General features: G+C 38.0%; 1 protein-coding gene across 1 annotated transcript in view; it reads right to left on the reverse strand.

The window, feature by feature from the left end:
- Positions 1-96: 96 nt before the first annotated feature.
- LOC127446984 (plastin-2) overlaps positions 97-10538 on the reverse strand; it is a 21517-nt gene continuing 11075 nt past the window's right edge. The window contains exons 8-16 of the mRNA XM_051708400.1: positions 10516-10538; positions 9798-9893; positions 9221-9416; positions 7586-7664; positions 7267-7381; positions 6919-7052; positions 2884-3004; positions 2671-2795; positions 97-551 (exon numbers count right to left, since the gene is read on the reverse strand). The exon at positions 10516-10538 is cut by the window's right edge and continues 120 nt beyond it. Coding sequence (XP_051564360.1) covers positions 419-551; positions 2671-2795; positions 2884-3004; positions 6919-7052; positions 7267-7381; positions 7586-7664; positions 9221-9416; positions 9798-9893; positions 10516-10538 — 1022 coding nt within the window. The 3' untranslated portion in view covers positions 97-418. The remainder of the gene's footprint in view (positions 552-2670; positions 2796-2883; positions 3005-6918; positions 7053-7266; positions 7382-7585; positions 7665-9220; positions 9417-9797; positions 9894-10515) is intronic.

The raw sequence follows: 10538 nt of genomic DNA on the forward strand, positions 1-10538 counted from the left end.
TTAAAGTGTATAATGTTTCTTTACTCTGTATGCTATGCACCTGACATTGCATTCTTAACCTTGAACCATCTTCAAATGAACAAACGCACACATTAGTAGAAAAGGACCTGTTTTTATTTTGCTTCATTTTCATAGTAACATGCATTTAATAGAATTATTAGACTAAAAGGTTCTAACACTGTTAATTCATGAAAATTGGAAAGAGCAGAACTAAAAATATTACTTTAAGTAATATCCAGCAGAGCAAAATGATGTTTTGACAATTTTACTCCAAGCCTGGGAAGCACAATGTTAAAATTCCCTGATATTTCCAGATTTTCTGTGACTGTGGGACTCGAGAAACAACTGAACAAAAGGAATTCTTGTTGGCAATGAAATCCTGATAATAATCTGTTGAGTAGAAGATGTGTTGGAGGTTTTAGATGCGTCTCATTCCTCTGGCCATCAAACAGGCAAACACCGTCATCACCATCTTCGGTTTGACCTCCACCAGATCCTCTGGCAGCGCATACACACGTGCACCGATCTTCCTCGCCATGGAGATAGCATACCTTACAAAACAAAAGAAAAGCATGTATTGAGTTTGATTTTTCATTTGCTGTCAGCTGTTTACGATCAAGGACAAAATCCACTGTATTTCAGGAATTCTGGGCTTTATAATTTTGACCAATCTCTTTCCAAGAAAAATCACAGTTACAGTACGACACTAACAATGGCAGTCTATCGGGCCAGCGTTCCAGAGGGTTTAAAAGTAGAAAAGTGAAGCTTGTATTTTGTTAAAGCACTTACAGTGACAAAAAGTATGTGAACCCTTTGGCTGGTTTTCTGCATTAATTGGTCATGAAATGTGATCTCATCTTCATCAAGGTCACAAGTATAGACAAACACAATGTGCTTTAACAACACACAAACAATTATAATCTTTCATGTTTTTATTGAACACATCCCATTAAACAGTCATAGTGCTGTGGAAAAAGTAAGTGAACCCTTTGGTTTAATAACTGATCGATCGTCCTTTGGCATCAAGTGTTTCCGGTATCTGTGGATTAGACCTGCACAATGTTCAGAAGGAATTTTGGACCATTCTTCCTTACAGAACTGCTTCAGCTCAGACATATTCTTATGATGTCTGGTGTCTCTCTTGAGGTCATTCCACAGCATCTCTATTGGGTTAAGGTCTGGGCTCTGACTGGGACACTTCAAAAGGTGGATTTTCTTTTTTTGAAGCCATTCTGTAGTGGATTTACTTTGATGTTTAGGGTCATTGTATTGCTGCATCACCCAACTTCTACTGATCTTCAGCTGGCACACAGCAACCCTGACATTATCCTGTAGGATATCTTGATAAACTTGGGAATTCATTTTTCCCTTTGATGGCAAGCGTCCAGGCCCAAAGCAGCAAAGCAGCCCCAAATCATGATGCTCCCTCCACCATACTTGACTATTGGAATGATGTTTTCATGTTGGTATGTGGTGCCCTTTTTATACCCAAATAATTCAACCTTAGTTTCATCAGTCCACAAAACATTTTCCCAGTAGTGTTGTGGAGTGTCAAGGTGGTCTCTGGCAAACTTCATGTGTGCAGCAATGATGTTGTTTGAAAGCAGCAGCTTCCTTCATGATGTCCTGCCATGCACACCATACCTGTTTAATGTTTTCTGTATAGTAGACTCATGAACAGAGATGTTAACCAGTTCTAATGATTCCTTCAAGTCTTTATCTGTCACTCTAGGGTTCTTTTATACCTCATTGATCATTCTGCTGTGTGCCCTTTGAGTCATCTTGAGTGGACGGCCACTTCTAGTGAGAGTACCTATAGTACTAAATCATCTCCATTTATAGACAATTTGTCTAACTGTGGACAGATGAATATCTAAACTCTTCTTCTTTGTAACCCTTTCCAGCTTCATGCGAAGCAACAATTCTTGATCATAGGTCTTCTAAAATCTCTTTTTTGAGAGGCATGGTCCACGTCAGCAGATGCTTCTTGTGACAAACTCAAAATGTTTGAGTGCTTTTTATAAGTCAAAGTAGCTCTAACCCACACCTACAATCTCATTTCATTAATTGGATGCCAGGTTTGCCAACTCCTGACTCTAATTAGCTTTTGTTGATGTCATTAGCCTAGGGGTTCACATACTTTTTCCTCAGCACTGTGAATGTTTAATGGGATGTGTTAGAGAAATGAGAGATTATAATTGTTTGTGTGTTGTTATCTTAAACACATTGTGTTCGTCTATACTTGTGACTTTGATGAAGATGAGATCACATTTAATGACCAATTAATGCAGAAAACCAGCTAATCCAAAGGGTTCACATACTTTTTCTTGCCACTGTACATGAATTATTCAGTACTAATCTGTTTATTATTTTAACTGTAAAGTGTCTGAATCAATCTTTCTGAAGTGGAACTATTTGTCTTGGATATGTATTAGTGAAATAATGTATGTAAGCAGAGTTTTCCTCTATGCAAACTTTCCCTTTCTGGTATCCTTGTGCATGCCATGAAAATTACTGCCATTATGGTCATGACTGCACATAGAGAGGGTAAGTGATTTTATCACACTAAAATCATGTTAACACATATAACACTAATGAGGATTTTTTATCTCATAACAGAAACACAAGCTCTGTCATTTTTTAGATTGACACACTAAATAGTGAACATACTTGGCATTATTGAGTTTTTCTTCATCTGTCAAATCTTCTGTCTTGATGAGGTCATAACGGATCGATCCGGGCTGGATGGCGTCAATCAGGTCCAGTACTGGCATGCTGCTGCTTATAGATCCGTCCTAAAGAATTGTAAAACATCAAACAATTGTTCAGGCGGACAGTTGAGTGTGTAATCTGAGTGTTTATACAGTCACATGTGCTGCTTACTTTAAAGCCGCTGATGGTGCCTTTACCGGCTTCTGTCAGCGTGTTGTTCACCCATGTGACAATCGTGTCATCAGTCACCTTCTGTCCATCACCCAGATCCTCCAGTATGTTCAGAGTATACCTGCGGACATACAGACCACACTTCAACATTACCTAAGGGTAGGTGTGTGTTAAACGGTTTTAATGCACGACGTGAAGGTGAAGAACCACCCGATGCGAAGTGCATTAAAATGGATTATCTGTGGATTATCCCACTTATCCCATTGTCACTTGCCAGCATTAATTAGTTACAGCTGCCATTTATTTTTGCAGTGCAAATTTCTACTGGAAGAATTAAAATGAACGCTTTATCTCAATGTCTGTTTAAGAACCGGTAGAACTTTAGATCTAATGACCCATAGATAAAGTAGTGCACGGGGCCATGTGCGGTCAGACCGGTTGCACCACCCTAACAACGGCTAAACCACAAAAGGCTGCGTTTTATAAAACAGTCTGCAATCTGCGCTTCAGTCAGTGATGATGTTGTGTTTTATGATGTGACGGTTAATCTCGACTTGATACACAATATACATGTCTGGAGTTTAAACAGAGGCATAAAACTCTCGACATGTCCTCAGTAATGAAACATGTCGAGAGTTTTATGCTTCTGTTTATATGTGTATATATATATACACTATATTGCCAAAAGTATTCGTTCATCTGCCTTTAGACGCATATGAACTTAAGTGACATCCCATTCTTAATCCATAGGGTTTAATATGACGTCGGCCCACCCTTTGCAGCTATAACAGCTTCAACTCTTCTGGGAAGGCTTTCCACAAGGTTTAGGAGTGTGTTTATGGGAATTTTTGACCATTCTTCCAGAAGCGCATTTGTGAGGTCAGACACTGATGTTGGACGAGAAGGCCTGGCTCGCAGTCTTCGCTCTAATTCATCCCAAAGGTGCTCTATCGGGTTGAGGTCAGGACTCTGTGCAGGCCAGTCAAGTTCTTCCACACCAAACTCGCTCATCCATGTCTTTATGGACCTTGCTTTGTGCACTGGTGCGCAGTCATGTTGGAACAGGAAGGGGCCATCCCCAAACTGTTCCCACAAAGTTGGGAGCATGGAATTGTCCAAAATCTCTTGGTATGATGAAGCATTCAGAGTTCCTTTCACTGGAACTAAGGGGCCAAGCCCAGCTCCTGAAAAACAACCCCGCACCATAATCCCCCCTCCACCAAACTTCACAGTTGGCACAATGCAGTCAGACAAGTACCGTTCTCCTGGCAACCGCCAAACCCAGACTCGTCCATCAGATTGCCAGATAGAGAAGCGTGATTCGTCACTCCAGAGAACGCGTCTCCACTGCTCTAGAGTCCAGTGGCGGCGTGCTTTACACCACTGCATCCGACGCTTTGCATTGCACTTGGTGATGTATGGCTTGGATGCAGCTGCTCGACCATGGAAACCCATTCCATGAAGCTCTCTACGCACTGTTCTTGAGCTAATCTGAAGGCCACATGAACTTTGGAGGTCTGTAGCGATTGACTCTGCAGAAAGTTGGCGACCTCTGCGCACTATGCGCCTCAGCATCCGCTGACCCCACTCTGTCATTTTACGTGGCCTACCACTTCGTGGCTGAGTTGCTGTCATTCCCAATCACTTCCACTTTGTTATAATACCACTGACAGTTGACTGTGGAATATTTAGTAGCGAGGAAATTTCACGACTGGACTTGTTGCACAGGTGGCATCCTATCACAGTACCACCTTGGAATTCACTGAGCTCCTGAGAGCGGCCCATTCTTTCACAAATGTTTGTAGAAGCAGTCTGCATGCCTAGGTGCTTCATTTTATACACCTGTGGCCATGGAAGTGATTGGAATGCCTGAATTCAATTATTTGGATGGGTGAGCGAATACTTTTGGCAATATAGTGTATATATATATATATATAGTGGGTCCAAAATTAATTTATATTTTTAGGAAACATTTAGTACTACAGACCCACTTAAGCCATTTAACCAATTAACCATGGTTTTACTATAGTAATATTGTAGTAACTAAGACTGTAGAAACAATGGTTAATTTATTTGGTTACTACGGTTTTACTATATTAACTATAGTTAAAATATAATCACACCATTTACTATGGTTTTACTACAGTAACCATATTTTAACCATAATATTTGTGGTAAACTGTAGTTATATGACAGGAGAGCCAAAAATATTGTATATATATATATATTACAACCATTCTACCAAAAAAAAAACAAAAAAACAAACATGGTTAGTTTTACTGTAGTAGAACCCTTCTGTGACCTTCAGGACATTTTTGTCTTTATCATTTTTGTTTTTTTCGATCATTTTGACTGTGTTAATGCCAACGGCATACATTTTGCTAAAGGTGTGTATTTTGATATTTCAACCTCAGTTCCTATAATACATCTATAATACACTGTGCACACAAAATAGTTACACTCAGGACCTTCAGGACAAAAATGTCCCCATTGAAACCCATTAAAACTGCAATATATGATCCCAGTGCCATTAAAGCATAAACTCATGAATTCTGTGATATTATGCTTTCATTCCAGAGCCCTGGCTTCAAAATTTACATTTTTATATTTTCCACCAGATGGCGCCATTTTTCTCATGTTTAGCCTATGGAGCAAATACAAGCTTTTCCCCTATTCTCTGTTTGCTGTATTATAGAGCACTGCAGGACAATTGAATACATTTTGTGTGTGTGTGTGTAAAAAAACAACAGTGGCATTATGTAAACAAACTGGCATTTAAAGGGTTAAAATCCTGAAAATGAATGAATATTTGGTAGTTATGATCAGGACTGATGTTGGTTAAAACATTCAGTGAAAAATCATTGAAAGTGGAAAAAAATGTTGATATATAATATATTTATGGCAGTTTTTTGAAGTGGACATTTTTGTCCTCTAAGGACCTCTGAGTAACTTTTTTTTTATTGACACACAAGGGTTAATTTGTGGCACATGGTTCTTGCCACAAAAAAAAAAAATAAAATAAAATAAAATGGTTATTACAGTTTTACTATGGTGAAACTATGGTTAATTTTCATAAGGGCATGTTTTTTGTTTTTTGGTGTAAACTATGGGTTCTAAAACCAAACTTGTACAACAAATTAACCATGGTGTTACAAGTAAAACTGTAGAAATAAAATATGTTGTTGTTGTTGTTGTTGTTGTTTTGGGCAGAATGATTATAATATTTATTACCAAAGTTTTCATGTATCATTACTATGGTTTTACTAAATATATCATGGTTAAAATATGGTTACTGTAGTAAAACCATGGTAACTTTTGTGGTTCCTATAGTTCTGTTACAAATACCATAATTTTCATGCTTCATACTATAGTAAAACCATGGTTGGTGTATTGCGAGGGTACGCAAAACTATTTCAAATAAATTCCCTACCTGTCCTCTAATGGGCTCAGTCTTATACAAAGAAACATTATGACATAAAATAAAGAAATATTTCAGATTGTGTACTGTTTCTAAGTGACTAATGAAATGCAAGTAAATACTGACATTGATCATGTAAACTCTTTGTAGAGATTTAAAGCACATTAGATGGTTTTTGGAACATTCTCAAAAATCTATATTTTTTTAATGCTGATCATTTAGTTTGTAATGAGAAATATGTATTAAAGGACTAGTTCACCCACAAAAAAAAAATAAAATAAAAAATAAGTAATTCAGTCATTATTTATTCACCCTCATGTTGTTTCAACCCTGTACGACTTTTGTTCTTCTGTGGAACACAAACGGAAATGTAAAGTAGTATGTTATTCTCAGTCACCATTCACTCGCATCTTGTTTCCACACAATGAAAGTGAATGGTGACTGAGACTGTCATTCTAACATCTCCTTTTGTGTTTCACAGAAAGAAAGTCGTACGGGTTTGGAACAACATGAGAGTGGGTAAATGATGACATAATTTTCCTCATTAGGTAAACTAGTCCTTTAATTAAAAACAGATGCAAATAAGAAGCCACTAGTGCCGTGACTGTGTGTTTTACCTCCTCATGAGCTGCCAGAGCAGAGCGAGAGTGAGCGTGCGGTTTCCTTCATTCAGATCCTGACCAGCGATTCCAACCAGAGAGAATTTCGCCTCCTTCTTTCCCAAATCCACTGCGTAGTTACAGTTCTCCAACTGCAATTCACAACACTTCCTTTAGAATACACAGCATACTAAAAACAGTTGCAGACTAAAACTTTAATGCATTTAAAATGTTGTCTTTCTCTCCTGGGAAAAAGGACCAAAACTATTCATGACATCATCTTGCACTCACTGGTGTTTCAAAAAAGGGATGAGCCCTTTGTTTCAGTAATGAATCTCTGTCCAGTGGTGATTAAAGCTGTTGTACCTTCTTCATGTTGCTGCCCAGTTTAGGATACGGTGGTTTGTTGACTTTGTCCCAGTCCACAGGAACCTTGATCTTCTCGTACAGCTGGAAGATCACCAGAGCATCGGCCAGATCGCTAGAGAAACACATTTACACTCAGTCAGGACACTTACTACTGTTATCACACTGGAATCACCATTACTGCTTTATGTATTTGTATCGATGCTTATGTGTTAAAGCGGACTTTACAGATGAGTGCAAGCAAACACCACAAGTCTGCAAGTCCACATCATGTGCCACAGTTATAATAGTGCAGAAAGGGTTAGGTAAATACACTTACACGTAGAGATGATTGATGCGCGGGTTCACGCCCAGTGAGTTCATCCAATTTCTAAAGGTGCGCTCCTCTCTGGTTTCACCTGACAAATCGCACATCAAACACATTTTCTGTTAATACTGGATCATCCTAGAAAATCTACCACTATATCACTTCTGTGGTAGAACACGCTAAGCAACGTAGCCTAGCATTATAACTGTTATTGGCAAGTGTTATCTTATGCTAAAGAAGACTGCTGAAAAATCACAAAATTTTGCCAAAATTGTACTTTTTATTTTATCTTTCTGATTTGACATTATATATCTCTGGGTGTTAATAAGGTGGCTCAGAAAACCGATTTTGTTTTGCTCCCAATCATGTCAACTGCATCTGAGAAAATTTTTGTGTTGATTCGACAAAGCAATCAAAAGTTATAACATTACAAATATAATTTATCATAGTGTCCAAAAACAACTCCAAACAAATAAAACATAATAATTGTACATAAGAACTAATTACACATGCAAACACAACAATGACTAAAGGTTTGTATAGCATGCAGACATGATTTTAGTAATGAGATTTCACAGAATGAGTTTCATTCTGTGTCATTTGAGTCATCATTGAGTCTGTGTCATGTATTTGGCGCCATCTCCTGGTGGTCATATGTAACATTGTGCTTCATGTGGATTATCTAATGATCTATGCATCTGATTATCTTGTGTGTGGACTCGTTTGAAAGATAATCACCTCCTCTAAATAATGATATGTGATATTTTATGTTCCGTTTATTTTTCATGAAGTTATAAGCGAAAATGTGGCATATAAGCAATGCCAACATAATTGTCAAAGACATATACTTAACTATTACTCGCTATATTTTTGTCTGTGAGTAAAAGAAATAGGCTGGTTGTATTATTGTACTGATTGTAATAATATGTGCAGTGCAGATGTTTTATAAATGATCAAACCTGAACACTTCTGGTTTGTCTGTAAATTTCAAAGCACTTGTTCAGTTTTGGTCATAATGTCTACATGCATTGGAAAGTAGAGCTTCTAAGCTTTCAAATGATACCTATTTAGTGTTGCTCAAGACTGTAGTTATTAATATTTTGATGATTTTTATTTTTTTGCAGGCCCAAATGTTAATACAGCATGTTTTGTGCAAAAGTAATTGTTTACAAATCAAGTTGTTATTGCTCAGAGGTTTCTCTTTCAGTTTGAGCATCAACTTTATCTCAGACATTTCACCTAAAAAAAGTCAAGCACGTAGTTCCCATACAGATGGTAGTTATAGTCCTTAATTAGCATTTGATAGCAATATGCATTTTTTAAGAAAACACAGGAGCTTCAAAATTCACGTTCGAGGTCTGACTGTGTGTAATTTATGTTCTAGAACAAAATGCGAAAGCCTCTTCAAGTAATTTTCACTAGAGATCTTATTTTACTCATAATCTGAAATATCTCTATTCTAAAAACCCATAAGAAATTTTTTGCCGTTCAGGTTTGCCTACAAATCAACGTCACAGCTGAACAGCTCTATGGTCTCCATTTAGATGTCGAGGAGAAACAATTGAGCTAACAAAGAGATCTCAGTCTTGATTTATGAAATGAATAAAGACTCAAAGGAGCAGCTGTTGAGTTCAAAGATTCACACACCCTCAATGGAGCTCCAGTCAATGTCCTGGTTCTCTGGTTTCTTCAGCGCAGGATACTTGTTGAACAGATTGGCCACATAAGCCAGGTTGAGTTTAGGGTTTCCACGGACGACGTCTGTAGCAGTGACAAACTGACGGCAGCCGAGACGATCGGCCTGTACCAGCATGCTCTCGGCTCGCTGTAAGTCGTCTTTTTCCTGTATATTTGACACACCACAAATAATATCTGAATGTGAGACTTGATGTGTCTGAGACTTCACCATTCTTGTTTTTGAAACGGAGCATGTTTCCATGGTTTTCATAACAAGCATCCATGTGTTTTCGTTAATAAAAGAAAATCTATAAAGACCAACAGCATGTTTTAGGTGCTGATGTTCACACATCAGACTTCTAAACTAGATAAACCAGCAACACTCTCTTGTTCAACTACTTCACCAGCATAATGGACCCACCAGCTGGACCAGCATAAACCAGCTTGGAAATTCATTTCTTTGAAGTGAAGGCTGGAGTCTTCATAGGAGAGCTTAATATGTCAATCTGAATGGTTGTTATATGGAAGTTTTTGATGAACATCTCACCCGTATTCCTGACATGTCAATGGGGATGGCTGGGATTCCCTCCTCATCTCCTTTAGGTGCCACTTGATTCAGGATGTTGTAGTATGCCTTTGAGTCCTTCATGAAGAGAGACGACAGTGTACATCTCATTACATTTATACATTTTCACCAACTGACATTAAAGGTGCTGTAAGCGATTTTCCACAATTTCCACAAACCGTATTTGTCGTTGAATTAGCCACGGCCCCTTTTTTCCCCAAAACCCAGCACACCAAAGATCCCAAATGAGCTTTATTAAGACCAACATGAGCAGAAACGGTTGTTAAAAACAACAGCAGTAAAATAGCGCCCTCAACTGACAACTGTTATGAACAACATGGCATAAAAATGGCATTAAGCCTCAATAATTCACTGCAACTACAATACTATGAGAACATGCAAAATGATTGACAGGCAGAAAGTGTCATGGTCTGCGGACACATATTTGTTTGTTGTTTACAGAGTCCAGAGCTGTCACAGAGACCGGTGAGATATCTCACGACACTTATTTCAGTAATATCTTTCAGGGAGTAGGAACATTTTTTGCATACATTTCCATGATAAAATCGCTTACAGCAGCTTTAAAAGAGTAACTTCATATACATTACTTCACACTGTTTTACACACTGCATATAATTGTGTTGATGTCAGTTCAATTCCACTGAATCTAACACTTCAGCATCTTTCTTTCTTTCAATACCTTAATATCTGAGCTGAAGTTGT

This window comes from Myxocyprinus asiaticus, chromosome 10, assembly GCF_019703515.2.
Source record: "Myxocyprinus asiaticus isolate MX2 ecotype Aquarium Trade chromosome 10, UBuf_Myxa_2, whole genome shotgun sequence".
Lineage (NCBI taxonomy): Eukaryota > Metazoa > Chordata > Actinopteri > Cypriniformes > Catostomidae > Myxocyprinus > Myxocyprinus asiaticus.